A 19,304-nucleotide genomic window follows, 5' to 3' on the forward strand; every position below is an offset into this window, starting at 1 on the left:
GCTAGACCAGTATTTCTATCCCTAAAGAGTTTCCATTCTAATGGGGAGAGACAAGCCAAAAAGACTGAGCATACTAAAGAAGCAAATTATGTATGTGTGTGGGCGACGAGAGCTATGGATGAAACGAAAAAGTGGACCAGAGTAAGGGTGATGGTGAGGGGGTTTGGGTGCAGTTTGCACATCGATAGGGTGGCTGGGATGGACCTCACTGAGAAGGTGAGATTTTAGCAAAGACCAGAAGGAGGTGAGAGTTAGCTAAGAGGTTATTTGGGGGGGAGAGCGTTCGGGCAGAGGGCTCAGCTAGAGCGGGCTCGGTAGCAGGTCCAGCTGGAGCCCAGCCAATGCTCTGGAGTGGCCAGTGCACCGAGCCCCCTGTTGTAGCGTGTGTTGGCTCCTAAAGGTTCACACATGTCCCCTTCTCTGGACCCTAGGCCAACCTCCCTTCTTAGAGATGCCTGGGAGGTGGTCCATGACTGACTGGTAGGAGGGGGCATAGGTGCCCAATGCCCTAACCTCGCGCAGGACAATCACCATGATGCAACGTACGTTCCTTCCCAAGCTCCCCATGGGACAGGCTTAGGCTAGACTTCTTCTAAAACTTCTTGCCTAACTTCTTCCTCTGACCTATCCTGATTCCCTCAACACCTCTCCTGATGCTTGGAGTATTTCCTCAATAAATCCCTTGCATGAGAATCCCAGTCTCAGCCTCTGCTTCTAGGAAACCCAGCCTAAGGCAGCCCTAAGGCCAGAACTTGCCTGATATGTCTGAAAACCATCAGGGAAGCCATTGTGGCTAAAGCAAACCTCCCCAGGAAATGTACAAATACAGACATATTGACCTAAAACTCTGCCTGAGACACTATGGAACGAGATTCAGAGCCATAGTATTTCTCGTGCCCTGCCTAAGGGCCGGTAACCCTACACGTTGACTTCTTGATACACCATCCCTTTCTCCACGAAAGGGTCAGGAGGGTACCTTCTCACACAGAACTTTCTGTCTTCAGTTAGGAAAACTGCCCACTTGCCTCTTTCCAAAGTTGCTTTCCTGGAAAATTACTGACTCCATCTCCTATCAACTGAATTGTGTCCCCCTCAAAATTCATGTGTTGAATGCCTAACCCCCAAGGGATTAAGTGACTGTAAGTGGAGAAGGGCTTTTAGGAGACAAAGTTAAATGAGGTCATCAGTGTGGGGCCCTAATCCGATAGGAATATCGGCCTTATAAAAAGAGGAAGAGGAGAGAGACCTCTTTCCCTCTCTGTGCCATGCATGTGAAGACACCCAGAAAACGGCTCTCTGCGAACCAGGAAGTGGGCTCTCACCGGAAACAACGGTATGGTATTTTCTTATGACAGCCTGAGCAGACCATCAAAATTACAAAACCATCCAAACTGCAAAAGTCAAAAGGAAATTCTAGGGTTAGGTTTGTGAGGATCACTCTTGTGATCCTTTGGGGAACAGTTCCCACAGCAACTCTGCCCAGCTCCAGGAGCCAAGCCAGGGGACTCTGGGCCTTTGATAGAGGGCTTGAAAATCGGAGGTAACTCAGGACTCAACTTGCTTTTCTATTTTCACACCTAACCAAAAGATGGAAGCACTGTAAAAGGTCTGAAGATAGAGACGGAGGAAAAGTCTTCTTAGAATTTTAATCATTTCCTGTGTAGCTGCTGTTCTGTGAATGCAGAGAACTCTCCTCTCACATAGAAAATTAATTCCGAGAGGTAATTAGTTTATTTCTTATGTAAAATGCTTAACCCACCTCCACATATCCTGGCAATACAACCGAACTCCTGACAAGGAGCTGGAAAGAAAGCATTTGAAGACTGAAGACACGGCTCGGAGGCTTGGTTTTCCACCTGTCTTCTGTGTGCTTTGCCAAGTGCCCTGCCTTCCCTTGAACCTCAGTTTCTTTCTCTATAAAATATGGGTAAGACTCACTCTATGGAGTAGTGAGGATCAAGCAAAGAACACATATAACAGTGCATTTTTATTTGGCCCTGAAGGCATCTAGGATTAACCTCTCTGAGCAATCCTTGAGATAGGTAACCTGCTGGATTTTCATGAACTTACCCAGTTTGTGATTAGACTGTCATGGGGTCAGGCCAAGAGAAGTTCAAGAGCTGAAAGAACTTTCCTTAATCCTAGACACACGCCTGCCTCCAGCCAGGGGAGGATGCCAAGGTTTGGAGTCTGCCCATAGGTGAGGGAATGGGCAGGTCCTCCAGGAAAACGGGCAGGTCCTCAACTGGCTATATCAGTATCACCTGGGAAGTTGATTGACCTGCATGTTTCTGTTTTCATCTCTCCCTTGCCCTAGATTCTCTGTGGTTGGCCCCAGGGCCTGCATTTTGAAGGGGTTTCCTCAGGTGATCTTTTTGTACCCTTAAGTTTTTTTTTTTTTTTCTTAAAGATTTTATTTATTTATTTGTCAGAGAGAGAGAGCACACACAAGCAGGGGGAGTAGCAGGCTCCCCGCTGAGCAGGGGGCCTGATGTGGGACTCGATCCCAGGACTCTGGGATCATGACACTTAATCAACTGAGCCACCCAGGCGTCCCTATGTACCCCGAAGTTTGAGAAGCATAGTTCTAGTAGAGCTACTTCTGATTGTATAGTCACTAACAGGTTACTGTAGATTTCGTACCTAAGTTATAAGTGAACATTTTGAATGGCTTGCTTAGAACAGCTTGCGGTATAAATTTATTCCCCATAATAAGCAGTATTCATAGGCAATTTATTGACCAAAAAATAATTGGAACTTATCATATATCAATAAGGATTAGTAATTAGATTATGTAAACTATTCCTCAAGTCATATATTTTCACATACTCCTGCCCAATTAGGGTGATTTAAGAGGAACAATTGAAAACACTTTTTGCATGTATTCACTGAAGGTCAATTACATAAAAGATTAGGAAAGACCCACAGTGGTAGTTAGAATCAGGGCATAATCAAGATTGTTGCATTATGAGGTCTGATTTTTGTTTTGCTGCTTGCCGGTCTGATGCCAAGATGCACAGCCAATTAAATGGCAACGAGCTGTATTTTGCAATGAACGAGAGCAAAAGTTCACTTAAATTTAGCATTCTGACTTCATTAAAATTTTTTATGCCAGCACATAGAACATGCTGTGAAAAAGAAATCACAGAATGACATAAAACAACCCCTCTGTCATCTGGGAGTCTATATTTAGAATCTTTTCTAAATGTTTCTGCACCACTGGGACTGTGCGAAAGATTTTCCCTTTCGTTGTGTTACATTATGAACCAGAACCAAAAATTTAAGATGGCTAGTTTTAATATTTTTTGTTAACACCATATTGTTGGATGGTGCGATGCCAGCGAGAGAGAATGGGTAAAAACCTGTTGTCCATATGCTGCAGGATGAATAATAATTTCCTGGGTGGAAACAAGGAGAGAGAGCGCCTTGAAAACCATGGACTGTATGAAATCTACTATCTCAGGGCAGTGCTCAGTGAGCACAAGGACCCAGCGCGGGGCATCCGACCCGGCACACCTCATGGGTGCTGTGTTCCTGGGTCTTCTAAGCTAGGACTCCCAAAACCCAATTATCTTGAGAAAGGCTCAATCAAGAAGCTTCTGGGTACAAATAGTGAGCGCCACTATGAATCAGTCATGATCTTCACTTTTCATTTATGATTTCCAAGCGTACCCTTATGTATATTTAATAGCCTTCTTGCAAATGATGGAGAAGGAAACTGGCCTCAACTAACGAACAGCAAAGTTGAGATTTGAACCCAGCTCTGACCCCAAACCATTCCCCGCTTTGTTATGCCACTTTGCTTCCTTTATGCATGAACATGTCCCACACTTTGAACAGCGTTTCCCCAGATGTGATGTCTTGCCCACTGGCATCACGTTGATCTGGAATGTTTGCTGGAATTCCGATTCCCGGGCACCATCCCGACCAAGGGAACCTGGTGCTCCGGCAGGCATATGAATATGCATTCTCGCAGCTTCTACAGGTGATCCTTATCCATAGCAGTTTGAGTGCTATTATTTTTGATGAATCCAGAGGAAGCATGAGATAGAGGAGCTGCCCTTCATGCCTCTACACACCAGCTGGAGAGCGCAGCCCCCAGGAAACCAAAGCAAAACCTTCCATTTACTTTTGCATCGTTTGCAGCAAATTGTGAAATCCCAGCCTGTCTTCCACCTGGCGCTCAGTGTGCTTTTGAGCCATCCTGCTTTGTGATCAGGTGGTATTTACTTGAGGAATCAAATCCTCATATTAACATAAGCAAAACATAATTAGAAAAATCTGTTATAAAAACCATTCTGTTTTCCAAGCCAAATATAAATTACTTTGGAGTAAGTCATGCCAGGAATCCCACTCCATTAGCTCATGTAATTAAGAGCGGCTGTCAGCCCATGACTGTCAATGTCTATTTTTCTTAATTGTTTGCATATGTGGCCCCACCATCTTTTACTCCCGATGTATGTATAGTGTGAAAGAGTTGCCGTCAAAAAGTGATCTTATTCATTTTTGTAACAAATTGTATTGATTTTGCTGCTTTGCCCACTCTCTTGCCCCTCCGTTCTCTGCCCTTCTCAGTGTGTCCCATGTCTGGAAGCTGACCCCTATGGACATTGCCGCCTCCTGGGCCAAGGGCCTCCCTTGCCCTCTGGCCTCTGCTTGGTTTGGGCAATGGGACAACTAGTGGGGAAGAAAAGAGGAGACGAGGGAGGTAGAGGCGCCTTTAAGGCCTGCCCTTCTCTGCTGTTCCTGGTTCCTTTTATGGCCGCAGTGTCTAGCAGGGGCCCCTCTTTCTGGCTCCGACTCTCACTGCCTTGGATAACAAGTGAGCTCAGGGAGGTGGTGGCTTCTTGCTGTGACCGGTCCCTGGGTGTCTCAACATCCTTCGCTGGTTCTCTCCACTCTGCTGAGCCTCTGTAAACAGGGTCTTCATTAACGTCTCCCTTGGGTGTGCCCTTTCCCTATACGTTCGGGTGCATTTATTTACATTCACGGGTTGTGTGTGTACAAAGATGTCTAGTCTATCCAGGATACTGGCTCAACTTGCAAATATAATTACTGTGTGAACTCTTGGGTTTATTTTCAAATATATAAATGTGTTGTATATATATATATATAGCTAGCTCTCGAACAACGCAGGGGTTGGAGGACCAAACCCCCTCACGCAGTCAGAAGTCCACAGGTAGGGGCGCCTGGGTGGCTCAGTTAAGCGTCTGCCTTTGGCTCAGGTCATGATCTCAGGGTCCTGGGGTCGAGTCCCGCAGCGGGCTCCCTGCTCAGAGGGGAGTCTGCTTCTCCCTCTCCCTCTGCCCCTCCTCCCCGCTTGTTCTCTCTCTCTCTCTCTCTCTCAAATAAATAAATAAATAAAATCTTGAAAAAGAAAAACCACGGGTAACTTTTGGCTCCCCTCAAAACTGTTGAGCGGAAGCCTTACATAAACAATCGATTAACACCTATTTTACATGTTTCATGTATTACATACCGTCTTCTTACAGTAAAGTCAGCTAGAGAAAAGAAAATGATACTAAAAATCATAAGAAACAGAAAATACGTTTACGGTACTCTACTGTATTCAGAAAAAGAAAATCCACGTTTAAGCGGACCCACGCAGTTCAGGGGTCAGCATGAGAAATATTAAAGAGGGACAACCGACCCGTCCCCCACCTTCCCTGGGTGGGAAGGCTTTGTCGGTTCCATTGAGGAAACTGACAGGAATGGAGCACAGGGGAAGGGAACACATGAGCGTCTAAGTGTAACTTGATGTAAAAGGGACTGCAGGTGCCAGAACCAAGTGAGCAGAGTGAGGAAGACCGGACATCTGTCTGGGTGGAGGAAGGGGGAGGGTGGAGGGGAAGGGAAGAGGGGGAGGGAGAAGGGGGAGGGAGGAGGGGAGGGAGAGATAAGCAGCAGGATGCCCCGATCTTTGGAGAAAACTGGCAAGGAGGATGTTGAGGAAGCTTCCTGTGGATTATGAGGCTCAATTATGAGCAACATTTCTCTTCGAGGCCATGGGGTTTTAAAACATGCCTGTGAGTTCTTGGACACTTCCCATCAAAAGGTGGAGTCTAGGGGCGCCTGGGTGGCTCAGTCGTTAAGCGTCTGCCTTCGGCTCAGGTTGTGATCCCAGCGTCCTGGGATCGAGCCCCGCATCGGGCTCCCTGCTCGGCGGGAAGCCTGCTTCTCCCCTGCCTGCCACTCCCCCTGCTTGTGCTTGCTCTCTTCCTTTTTCTCTCTGGGTCAAATAAAAAAATAAAATCTTTATTTAAAAAAAAAAACACAAAAAACAAAACAAAAAAACACAAAAGGTGGAGTCTAATTCTCTTCTCCTGGAATGTGGGCTTACTGAGAACGGAACGCAGCACAGTGATTCTGCAGGACTCCAGAGGCTGGACCATAGGTGTTCCTGCCACCACTGAGGTCCCAGCTGACAGCCAGCATCAGCCACCAGGCCTGTGAACGAATGATACTGCAATGGTCCCAGCCCCCAGCCCGGCCTCCAAGCTCACCCAGTAATGGTGGTGGAAGCCGGGACAAGCTGTTTCCAACAAGCTCTCCCCAAATTGCCGATCTGCGAGTAAAATGAGTATTGTTGTTTAAAGCCACTAAGTTTTGGGGTGGTTTGTTATGCAACAATAGATGGCTGGCACAAAGGTTTTTTGTTTTGTTTTTTGGGTTTTTAAAAAAAGATTGATTTATTTGCGGGGATGGTGAGGGGCAGAGGGAGAGACAGCTTTAAGCAGACTCCACACTGAGCACTTAACCCAACGAGGGGCTCGATCTCATGACCCTGAGTTCAGGACCTGAGCCGAAACCAAGAGTCGGACGCTTAACTGACTTCACCACCCAGGCACCCCTGGCACAAAGCTTTTATGGTTAGACTTGCGTGGATTAAGCTGGCCTTCAGGTGGCCCTATGTTTACCAGTGACAAGGAGATGGTACAGAGAAATACCAAACACTAGAATTTTTTTTATATTCTAAGGAGCTTTCTGAAAAACCCTTCTTAGGGAGAGTTGTATATGTAACATGACAAGCGCTGGGTGCCTAGCATGTAGGAGGTGCTTCAGAAATTTATATTTTGGATGAGCAAATAAGCCAGATGGGGAGTGGGATCCCAGGGGGGATACTTCAGTAACAATAGCCATTAAGGTGGGTTTTGATGCTTCTAAGGCACTTGTTTGGCTCAGAACCTGGATGAGTGGAAGATGCAAATTTGCATTGGAGCTCATTTGCTCAGTTTACTAGAGAAGGGAGGCAGGAGACGTCTCCACGGTGTTATCTATATGTAGGAAGGAGGGAAAATGGGTTTAAAAGCTAGTAGTGGAATTTTTCAGAGAGAAAACTATCTTTTTGTAGCAGAACATTTTGGAGGATCATGGCTATTGGGAGCTGACCCCCAAGGCACGGCCAGGATGGGCTTTGAAGGAGATGCAGGGCCACATTGTCCAGTAGGACAAAGCGAGAAGATCATGGAGAGTGAGGGCAAGTGTGGAGGGCAGGGGGTCCCAGAGAAAGTAGATCACAGAAAAACTGGCTAGGTGACTGAAGAATTTTAAGAACAAACGTGTTTAATAGTTATTTGTAAGTTTTTGGCCGTGACATTCTGTGATGGAGCAATCATTCATTGCCCCACATTTTCCCCGAAGTCGGTCTTACATGAGGACTTCCCTTGGTGCTGTTTGATGGAGTGAAAGAATCAGGGCAGGGTCCAGCATGGGACAGAAAAGGGTCAAAAGACAAGAAATATGTAGGAAATATGGAGGTGGGACCGTAAGCCACTGGAAGAAGCTCCCCAAGAATCTCCTTCTTTGGTGGTTACTCTAGAGATGAAAATACACTTCTTTAACACCTCACAGTCTATTTAGGGTTAGTATTGCCCCACTTCAAGTAAAATGTCTAAAATTCGCAGTTACATAGCTGTTTCCTACCCTCGTCTATCCTTTATGATTTGTGGTCATAAGTCTTTCCTCTACATCCATTACAACCACTACAATAGAATGTTATGATTATTGCTTTACATAGTCATATTTTAAAGAAATTAAGAGAAAAGAAGGGTCTTTTCTATTTATCCACATATTTATCACTTCCAATGCTTTTCATTCCCTCCTAAAGATCTGAGTTTCTACCTGTTGTCATAACCCATCGGCCTCAAGAAATTCCCTTAGCATTTTTTTTGTAGGAGATCTTAGAACGAAGTTTTCTTTTATCTGAAAATGTCTTTATTTCACCTAATTTTTGAAGGATCTTTTGACCAGGACTAGAATTCTGGGGTTGACTTTTTAAAATGTCTATTTCTCTGCTGAGATTATAGATGATAGATAGATGATAGATAGATAGATATAGAGATAGAGATGTATAATACTCCTAAATATATATATTATATATATACACTTTATAAAGATACTATATAAAGATAGATATATATATATAAAGATATTTATTTCCTAAAGTGTATACATATTCTGCAAGTATATGTAATAAATATATACTTTAGAGATATTATATATCTCTATCTGTATCTATACTTCAGGAGTATTTTTCTTAAGGTCCTGGGGTGTAGTTTCCTCGCTGCTTTAACATTTTTGCTAATTCTAACATATGGAATGGGATTGACCTCTGCTGCTTATCTTTTCTTTTGAGATGGGTCACATTTTGCAGATTCCTTTATATAAAGTAATTTTGAAAAGGGTCCCGAACATTGTGAATGACGTATCCTGATAATCTAAGCAATAAACTGTGGATTCTCAGAATTCTATTCTGTTCCTCTGAGGAGTGGGACTGTTCGGGTTAGTCAGTATGTTTTGGGGGCAGGTGGTGTGGGTAAACTAACATTGCAATTCTGTCCCTCCTGAGGTGTTGAATAGCTTGGCCAAGGTAATCCAGCTAACAGGTAGCTAGCTTTAGATACCTTAAGAGCGAAATATAACTTTGACAGGGGATATTTACTTCTCTAAATTTTTTAAAGATTTATTTATTTATTTGAGAGAGAGAGAGAGAACACAAGCAGGGGGAGCAGCATGCAGAGGGAGAGGGAGAAGCAGGCTCCCCGCTGACCAAGGAGCCTGATGTGGGGCTCGATCCCAGGACCCTGGGATCATGACCTGAGCCGAAGGCAGACGCTTAACCGACTGAGCCACCCAGGCATCCCACTTCTCTAAATTTTCGTCTATGCTTAAAACTTCTACCCTAAAACAAGCACTCCCTTAACTTTGATTTGGTTCTCTTTGATGGGAAACCAGAACTTACAGTCCAGTCTGCAATGAGTGTTATTTGTTGTTACTGCTCTTTGCTTGTTACAGGCTTGTACCGTAGAGATTTGAGATGCCTCCTTCCAGCTGTGGGAGCACGGTAGTTCTCCAGCTCCGGAGGATGGAGTCTTGACCTGGGTCCCTGGATAGATGGAACAGCTTTACCATTGCCAGAAAAAATTCAAGACACCCTGTTAAATTTTAATATCAGATTTTAAAAACCCATAAATTTTTAGTGTAAATTATTTGAGACGACTTACTGTAGATATAAGTGAAGACAGAGTGAATGAGAAAAGGCAGGGTTATCTATTCAGAGCTTGTGATAACTGTCATTTGCTTTATAGCAGAACCTCCGAGGCAGGCAGAGGAGTGGGGGAGCTTGGGGGGGAAACGGGGAGGCTTCGGGTGTGCCCTGATGGGAGCCTGGGGCCTGGGGAAGCTGGAAGAGGGCTACCTAGGAGTGGGATGTCTATGTGACTGGGTGGGAGGACATATTTGACTCTCTCTGGTTGGTCCTAAGTTGGAAGCAGGGACAAAAATTAGGGAAGCTGCCAATCATTAATCAAGTCCTGGCTCTTTGGGGCCAGTTGTTACGGAGGTTGTCGTTTGGCTGCCTGGACGGTCAGAAGAAGACAGCAGGCTGCCTTCCTGGGCCGGTTACTATGGATGAGGGCTTGGTTTCCTGGCAGGCTGTGGGTTAGAGTTCTACTTCTATATATGGTCTGACCACTGTCTGTATTTGCAGTCTCTCATTATATTATTTGGGACATACTTACACTAAGTATCTCTTCAGAGATGTCTCTCTGAGCACCCAGGAATGTCAGTCCAAAAGCGCAGAGTAGAAACGGGAGAGACCAGTGGCCACTGGGCTGGCTGGGTTCTGGCACTTTGCCCCGCGGTGCTAACCCTACAGGCTGGTGGAATGGGCACGTTGGTGCCCCCCACCCACCCCCCCATGTCACGCTGTCTCTGGCCAATGGAGTTGTCTTTGCCGATGGGCCAGAGGAGCTGAGGAATTAACACACCCCAGAGGCTGCCCGTCACCGTGGCTCGTGCGAGCTGGTGTGTCAGCACCCAGCTTTCACCCCTTTGGAGACAGTTTAAGCCCCAGTTGGCCCCAGGGGCTACCTACTCTTAGGGCATCCTTTATTGGCTTCCTTCTCTTCTCAATTCCCGACTTTGTCCCAGAGCCTGTTTCTGGGGAACCCAAAGTAATAAGACAGGTGGAGATTAGCTGACCCCAAATTGAGCTCCCTGGAAGTTTTAAATGTAGGGCATACCGAGCGAGGGGCTAGGACTGTGGACCAAGTAGAGACAAGAAGCAGCGGGGTGGTGAGCGTGGTGGCTGGCATCTCATGGGGCCCCAGGACTGAACCTGGGCTCACGTGGGGCTTGTACCCGACTGCTGAGGGGCTACTCTTCCCATTCCCCAAGGCACAGCTGTGAATCTTCCTTACTTGCCAAGCACTTGGTGACAGACACCATCCTGAGGTGACACCCACCTCTTTGTCCCTTGAAACGGAAGAAGCCTGACTGGCCTGGTGATATTTTGACAGATTTGTGGGGAGAGCCTCTTTCTCTGGGGAAGTGTGGGATGGCAGTTTTTCACTTCCGGGGATGATTTCACCCCTCCCACTCTCCTCCCCAGGACATTTGGTGGTGTTGGGGGGTGGGGAGCCCTGGCATCTGGTGGGCAGAGGCCAGGGATGCTGCTAACCATCCTACAACGCACAGGATGGCCCCACAACAAAGAATGACTCGGCCCCAAATGTCAATAGTGTCAAGGCTGAGAAACTGCCTTCTGGCGAGCAGCCTTTGTGTTTCTTTGTGGTTCTTTCTGGGTTAGTTTCCCCAGGAGGTAACCTGCAAGTGGGGGCTTGCTCAGGCCAGGGCTGATCTTGCTTTGTCTGCGCCATCCATGGCCGAAGGGGAGTGGAGAGAGCGGAGGAGGACCGGGGGAGAGAACGAGAGAGGCTGCTGTGGATGGAGCCTCGCGGGCCCCGGGCGCTGGAGCGGCCACTCCTGACGGGCACGGGCCACTGTTCTCCTGTCCCGGCTGTCACGGGTGTGGCCCGCGGGAGCGACCAGGCCAAAGCCGTGCAGGTTGTCAGATCTGGAGCCAGGACCCGGCCCCAGAACCCGGGCATGAAGGAGTCACCCGGGAGAAGGGGAGGTTGAAATGGAAACATGAACTACGTGTTTTTGTCAGATCCTCACCTTGGCTGCCAGTGACATTTGTCGAGGGTGTGTGCATAGCCAAGGTTACATACCCCTGTGGGTCTTTCAGTCCTCACAGGCACCCCCTGAGGCTCATGCCATTATTCTCCTCTTTTTACGGATGGGGAAACTGAGGCAATGCCAGGTGAAGTGCTTAGCCAAGGTCATATGGTGGGTCAGCTGGGGGGGACTGGGGGCTAAACCCAAGCGGTCTGACCCCAGAGCCCAAGATCCTCACCGCCATGGTTATGGCCTTTCTAAATGCTGTCATACAAGGTCTCCCCAGCTAACTCCTGAAGGAGATTCGTCGCCCGGGCCTGTGGTTCACGCACCTGAAGCTGGGAGCATTACCTTATTCTTCAGGGGGCCTCACAGCCTGGCCCATTTTGGGCCCATCTCGGCACTGTGGCTCCAGAGTCTGGGCTCCTAGCTACTACCCATACTGAATACTATTTTAAAATAACTGAAGCATGACAAACCCTGTCTGGGGATATGCTCAAAACGAGACAGGAAAATTCTATTGACATGTCACGTACTGAAACATGACTCCACAGAATTCCAAGGACGGCCTCTCCTCCCTGCGCCGCTACCCCTTCCCTCTCCTTCCCGGGGTCCCTGCCAGCACGACAGTTGGGAGCATGGCTGACTGTCACTCCTCCTGGCATCTAGTGGCAGTGCTCACAACCTGCCCCCCGTCCCTGCACCACCTGATCTGCAGGCTGGGGCCCAGGAGAGGCAAGGGAGGCATGGGGGGACTACATTCAAGGTGGTGCAAGTTCAGGTGGGCTCCTGAGAGCGAATGCCCCTCACCCTTTGCTCCCCGGCACCTCACTTGCCCCCCTGTATTCTTGACCTGCCTAAAAACACGAGCGTGTCACTGTCTGCTTCAGTCCTTGCCCCCTCCCCCCCCCGGGCCTGCAGAAGGAAGCAGGGGCTGTGAGTCATTTTCCTTGGTTAGAGAAGGAGGAAGAAGCCAACTGGGGAAGAAACAGAAGTGCTGGAGCTGAGTCTTACATTGGACAGGGCGATCCAGAACTGCTGTGGGGCCCAGGCTGCTCTGTGGTGACTGGGACTGCCGACAGGTCCCAGATGGAAAGGGGGGCTGGCCAGCGCTGCCCTGGGAGCTATGGCCGGCTGCCGGCACAAGGACTTCCTCTTGTCCTTGAGGCCTGCTCCACTGGCTTAGGCAGTCTGAGCAACTCTGGGCCGTGTAGCTCAAGCAACCCAGCTGGATCGCTGGCCTCAACTAATTCCCCCCAGCCTCCACTAGTTCCTCTGCCTCAACTAGTTCCCCCTCCCCCCAGACTCCACCAGTCCCCCTGGCCTCAACTAGCCCTTCCTTGGCTTCATCTAGCCCAGCTGCCTGCAGCCAGGCCCCTGTTGGCAAGGCTTTCCCATCCCCCACCTGCCCCTCGTTCCTGGGCCTCGTTCAGTCATTCTCTTGCCCACAGCTGGGGAGCTTTTTACCCACCACCTTCCAGGACATTCCTACAGTCCCAGAAGGCCCAACTCAGTACCTTCCCTCACCCCGACCTGGGCCTTTTCCCTCCAGCTTTCTCAGGGTGATCTCCCCAGGGCCCTCCCACATTGTCTGGCCTCCCAGAGAGAGGGAGAGGCTCCTGCTAATGTTCAGGGAAGCCTACACTGGACCAGGCCCTGAGTCTCTGCGAGCTGAGCTCACAAATCTGCTCAACCACCCCACCACGCAGAAGGCGTCCTTCTCCCCATTTTAGAGACAAGGAGACCAAGGTTCAGAAAAGCTAAGTGCCCAGTATGAGATTACACTTTTAGGAAATGAGAGACAAGACATTTAAACTCCATTCCGTCTGACCCTACAGCCCAGGATAGGCCACCCTTCCCCTTTAACGTCCGCCTTCATAAGCGTGCTGGCCCCCAAGGCCCGGCACATGCCATCAACACCTATGTGGCTGAGGGAAGGACTGAGCTGGGCACACCCAGGGACTGGTCTGCAGTGACCTGAGAGAGGCGGTCAGTGCAGACCAGCCACCTAATCAGAGAAGAACAGGAAACAACCTGCCAGCGCTGTTCTGGAACAGCGTGGATTTCCCAAAATGGGACCTTTTTGGGTGGGAGATGTCCTTCTTGGACGGTGGGTGGGGGCGTCTGTGGGGGTGAGACCAGGCATTTGCATTATAAAGGTCTCTTTCCACTGGAGTGCTGGCTGGGAGCTGCTCTCTGCTGCCTTGCAGAAAGCTTCCAGGCCTTCAGATGGCTGGATCTCCATGGAAATTAGTTTGCAGGGAGAAACAAGCTATTTTGAGGACAAGCGAAGATGAGAACCTGTAGGCTGGGGTTAGGGAAGGTAGCAGTGGGAGAGAGCTTTTCTGAATGACTCACTAAGTTCCCTCCTATCGAGGTGGGGAAACAAATGGCACGGCAAGAAAACCGGAAACCCAGAAAAAAGGAGGAGCGGCAGGGCTGACCCCCTCCCTGGGGGAATGGGATGGAGCAGCGACAGCAGGTGCCCCCTGGCCCCCCACCCGCGCTGGGGGTGACCCGCCCTTAGGGAACATCCACCGCGATTACACCTTCCCATCAGCATCGAATCTGCTGCATTCAACCAGCGTTCATGTAACCATGCAAAGGAGGAAAAATTTACTTAGAAAAAGGGGCTGCAGCAGCTTCTGCCATCTCAGAGGGAGACGGAATTCATCTTCAGGGCAGGGGGCACTTTTGTAGGAAAGCGTGTTAATCGATCCGCCTTCTCACTTAGGGAGCCTGGGGAAGACTAACTGACACAAAGCAGAGGAAAATTACCTAAGTGATAAAGAGGTGGGGGTTTCTGGGTCCCCATGTCATCCTCCCGTAGGAGGGGGGCGGCTATTTGGGAGGCAGGATTGCAAGCACAGCAGACGCAGCAGAGAGAGCTCACCCCAAGAGTGGTGGCAGGCCGGAGCCCGGGGGAAGGGGGTCAGGGACCTCGAGGGGGGAAGGGGGGTGTGGGGCTGAGCAGCTGAGAGGACAAGGCTCTTACATTTCAGTTTTCAGTTCCAGACATCCCAGTGGGGCTGTTACCCATCATCTGACAGCCTGGTTGGTGCTCACACAGCCCGGGGTCAGGCTTGGAGGAAACCCACGAGGGGCACTGTACTTGCTCCGACCACTAGAACTCAGAGCAAAAGATGATGCGGAGCCCAAGGTGCACCTCACAGTGCTGGTCCTCAACTCAGTTCTCCTGGGAACCCTCAGAAGTGGTGGGGAGGGTCTGGATGTCCATCCTGGGTGGGGGGTGTTGGCGCCAGCTCTAGACTCTTCCTGTGAGTGGGCCATTACAGGTAGCGCCCAGGGGGCCACCCCACGCTGGCAGCCAGTGGGCTCCCCAGGAGCCCCGGGTATCGTGCCCAGGTCTTCAGCCGTGCGGTGATGGCTACGGGGGGGGTGGTGCCCAAGAGGATGTCTGGGTGTCTCCAGCTGTCCTTCCCCCCTGGCCCCTGGCCCAGCGAGGCAGAAGGCTGGTACCTGGGGACGCGGGTGTTCCTGTGTGAGGAGCAGGAAGTGCGCCTGCAGGGTGAGGGGGGCCCGCCTGAGTGCGGTGAGGAGCTGTGGTCACGGTGGGCTTTCAGCCTCACCCCTGCGTGTCCACGAGCCACACCGCTGCAGGGCAGTGAGTGGTTCACTCCGTGGCTGCTAAACACACCAGTCCCTCCAGCTCTGCCCACAGTGCAGGCCTGGTGCCCATGAAGCGGGGCAGAGGCTGAGCCGCCTGAGCTGGCAGGAACAGCAGCCTGGGCCGAAGTGCCCTGGAAGGGGGGCCAAGCAGCCCCCACACTGGCCTTCGGGCAGTATGTGTGGCTCCTGAGTGCCGGGAGCTGGAGGCCCACAGCGCGGGTGTTGTTTACACGTGTTCAGTGTCTCTGGAGCTTAGCGACGAGCACTTAGAAAAGCCAGGAGGAACGTGGGGCTGTAGGCCGGCAGGTGGTGGTGGCGTGTGCGTGTGGGGGTGATGACATCGGCGCAAGTTGGCTGGCCGCGCGGTGCCTGGAGTCCCCGAAGCCGGGGGGCCATTTACTGCTGTTCCTGGGCTATGCCAACCTGTAAGCGGTTCCACGAAGTCCCCTCTAGTCAGGGGACCAGTGGCCCATCACCGACGAAAGTCAACAACCCCTCCTCCCCTCCTGCAGCTCTGCAACCCAACAGCCTAGAAGCGTCATCTGTGGCTGAACGTCAGGAAAAAACTGCCACACAGCTGCGAGCTGAGTGAGAAAGGCACAATTTATTGGTCACGCAGACGGACACACACGGGGACGTGGGGTGCGTACCCATTCTCCTGCACTCACACTTCTGGATTTGGTTTCCTATGCTAATTCTGTATGTCAAAAAGCAACACAAGAAAAGACACGGCCAATCTACTCTCCTAGTAACCAAGGAAGCAGGGCCAAAAGCCACGGGGGTCAGAGAGAAATGCCTGCACTATTCTGAGAGCCGGAACCAAGAGGCTCACCTCCCTGGCAGCCAGGCAGGGGAGCTTGGCTTTCAGGAGCGACAGCAGAGACTCTTCTATGAGCACAATGAGATAAGTGTCGGGGGGTTCGGCTCCAACCGTGGCCTGGTGATGGCTACCCACCTCGAGGGGGGCCCGGGCACCTCTAGCACGAGTTGAAGCCGAATCTCTACCCTGGAGTAGGAGCTGATTTTCCTTCTCCTTCCGACTAAAGAACTAAGACAGCGAGAGATCCCTTCTCTGGGCCAGCTCTGCTGCAGCCCGGGGCTTTAGCGAAAGCAGTTGGCATCACTGAAGCTAGACAAAGCCAGGTTCGTTGTACCCTAAGTGAACCACTCACTCTTCAGCTCCCTAAAGCCCAAGCCCTGTCTCACTCCAGCAAGGCACCGGCCTTAATTTTTAATGCTTTGTCCAAACCGCTCAGGGCACACATGTTCCGAACTGGGCGTCTGGAATGTGGTTTTGGTCAGCTGAAGAAGACTTAACTCATGCTTATAAAGCACTTAGCACAGGACCTGGCACGTGGTGAGTGCTCCATACACGCAGCAATTATTATTATTAATATTATTATTATTATTTTATATCTCCACCTACAAATCAGCGCTTTAGTTCCTTTCTTCAAAATGATGACCGGAACGAGGCTCATGGGTCCCAAGTACCAAGATCAAGCTGGGGGCCCAGGTACACTTTCTCTTCCACCCTTAGCACTTGGTGCCAAGTGTCGCAGTCAGGGCACTCTGCTGACCACACAGAAACTAGGCGCTCTCCTGAAAAACAGGAAGCCCTGCGCAGGAAGCTAGGTAGGAGGAGCCAGCAGGGGGTCCTGGGAGAAGGTCCGAGTGGCTTCATGCTGCTCCTCTGGGCTCCTGTCTTGCTGGCAGCTCACCAGGGGCTTTACTGTGGGACAAGAACAGAAGACCGTCAGTGCTGAATTCTCCACGAGGCCAGATCTAACTAAAGGTGCCAACGTCCCTACACACCGTGGGCTAGATCAGGCTTCCTTCAACACGGTGGTGAAAAGAGCCAACACACTGTTCTAAGTACTTACCATATATTCCAATATATATGCACATAGGTCATATGCATATGTGGTAATTACAGTGTATGGGAAATAAAATAAACAATGTAGAACATATAGTTTATATGTAGGTTATAACATAGTAATAACATATAATAAAATTTCATCCTCCCTATAAACCTATGAGGCAGATTCCATTAATAGTCCCCTTTTTACAGATGAGTAAACTAAGGCTCAAGGCACGGAGCCAGGAGGTGGGAGAGCTGGGATTCAAACCCAAGACAGTCTGGCTCCAGAGGCAGTTCGTAAGCACTATTAGTTTTGCTCAAAAAGAAATCTATTTTATAGGAAGGAAGAAGACAGCGTGTCTGAAGTCTTTAAAATACTGGGAAAATTTTAAGTACTAACACTGATGATGATGATAACGCAATGTAAACGATCTGGGCTCTTTTTATTTACGGAGCCCGGGGTTCCTACAGGGCAGACACAGGAGGGGAGCCCGGGGTTCCTACAGGGCAGACACAGGAGGGCTCGGAGTTTATCCCCAGCGCCTCATTTAACCCTTTCAGTGTAGGAGCAGGGCCTTCGGAGACAGACAGGCGTGGGTTCAAATCCTGGGATCTGAACGGGACCCGGCTGTCGTATCACACGCACGCACGCGCCCAGTGTAAGCCCCAGGGTGCACGGGGTGCCACGCGCATGTACCGCCCCTCCCCGGGCCAGCGGGGGCTCAGGCGCACGTGCCCCCAGCGCACCTGCATGGCCGCCCGGCTGAGCGGCGCGTCCTCGGGCCGGTGCTTGCCGTGGTGGGGCAGCTCTGCGTTCTCGCGGTAGTCCCGGCCCTTGGAGTGCTGCAGGTGCAGGACGGCGGGGCTCTTGACCGGGAGGGGCGGCCGCTGCGCCGCAGGGGGCGGGGGCGGGGCCTGCTGGCTCAGTTCCGACCGCGAGGGCTTGACGGGCCTCTTGGCGGGCACCTGGGCTTGGAGGCTGGCGGCGCCCTTGGCCTTCCCCTGGCTCTTGTCCCCGCCCGCCGGCCGGCCCTCGGCGGAGGACGAGCAGGTGAAGGAGCGCAGCCGGGGCGTGGGGCTGAGGAAGGGCGTGGGCGCCGGCTTGCCTGTCCCCTTGGTGCCCTCGGCCTCCTGGGCTTTGGGGAGCAGGATGCTGGGCGACAAGATTCCTGGGTCCGGGCAGGGCAGGGGCTCCTTCCTCAGCATTTTGGGCGATTCCTGCTCTTTCCTGGGAAGCAGCTTAGGGAAAGAACTCACAGACCCATAAAGCGGGTTCTCAAACATCTCGGGCTTGGTCAGCTGCGCGTCCTCTTGAGGGGAAGGTTCTGCGGAGTTCTTGCCCAAGTCGCAGGGCCTGAGGATGGCAGAGAGGAGACACAAAGAAGCACATTTGACGAACGGCTGCTTAATCCCGAGGGAGTTTTCTTTTGGGGTGATCAGAACGTGCGGAGCCAGATGGAGGTGGGGGTTGCCCAACTTTGTGATTGTACCGAGTGCCACTTAACTGTTCACTTTAAAAGGGTTAATTTTGGAGCAGGGGGATGGGCAAGAAGGGTGATGAGTATTAAGGAGGGCACTTGTGTTGAGCACTGGGTGTTATAGGTAAGTGATGAATCACTAAATAACGACTCCTGAAACCAATATTACACTATCAACATGTTAACTAACTAGTATTTAAAAAGTGGGGGGGAAAAAGCATCTAATAGTGATTTTCCTGGAGTTTCATATAAAAGATTTCCTTCAGGGGCGCCTGGGTGGCTCAGTTGGTTAAGCGACTGCCTTCGGCTCAGGTCATGATCTCAGGGTCCTGGGATCGAGCCCCGCATCGGGCTCCCTGCTCGGCGGGAAGCCTGCTTCTCCCTCTCCCACTCCCCCTATTTGTGTTCCCTCTCTCGCTGCCTCTCTCTGTCAAATAAATAAATAAAATCTTTAAAAAAAAAAAAAAAAAAGATTTCCTTCAGTTTTGTTATGGGAATTTCACTTCAACTAAACAAAAATAGAGGATGGGAGGAGCAAGTACTGTGTTGCTCAAATGATGATCTCACAGGTAAGCCCACTCCTTGCCTTGACCGTTTCCACCATAAAAACTGTTCACACCAGAGCACTAGTGAGCAAGGGGGACTTCACTGAAGGATTCGTAGGAGAAAGGGAATAAGGAGCCCACTTACATGGCCCGCCCAGTACCAAAACCACCTCTTCAGTCCTTGTCAGAGAAGCCTGCCCTCCATTGCCCCCGCCCCTCACAGCTGCCCAAAAGACCTCCTCTCCTGGACTCCCCTCGAAGGAATCCGCAGCCTCTATATTGTCTCTAGCAAATTCTATCCTGACTCTCAGGAGAACAGAAGCCTGCAGGGGA

General features: G+C 50.5%; 1 protein-coding gene across 3 annotated transcripts in view; it reads right to left on the reverse strand.

Moving 5' to 3' along the window:
• Positions 1-15,679: 15,679 nt before the first annotated feature.
• The window catches only part of INPP5D (inositol polyphosphate-5-phosphatase D), a 114,601-nt gene continuing 110,976 nt past the window's right edge, over positions 15,680-19,304 (reverse strand). For all 3 annotated transcript variants that reach the window (XM_032397358.1, XM_032397282.1, XM_032397210.1), the window contains exons 26-27: positions 17,696-18,302; positions 15,680-16,819 (exon numbers count right to left, since the gene is read on the reverse strand). In XM_032397358.1, coding sequence (XP_032253249.1) covers positions 16,817-16,819; positions 17,696-18,302 — 610 coding nt within the window. In that variant the 3' untranslated portion in view covers positions 15,680-16,816. The remainder of the gene's footprint in view (positions 16,820-17,695; positions 18,303-19,304) is intronic.

The sequence above is a fragment of the Phoca vitulina genome, unplaced genomic scaffold, assembly GCF_004348235.1.
Source record: "Phoca vitulina isolate PV1807 unplaced genomic scaffold, GSC_HSeal_1.0 scaffold1, whole genome shotgun sequence".
NCBI classification, from domain to species: Eukaryota; Metazoa; Chordata; class Mammalia; order Carnivora; family Phocidae; genus Phoca; species Phoca vitulina.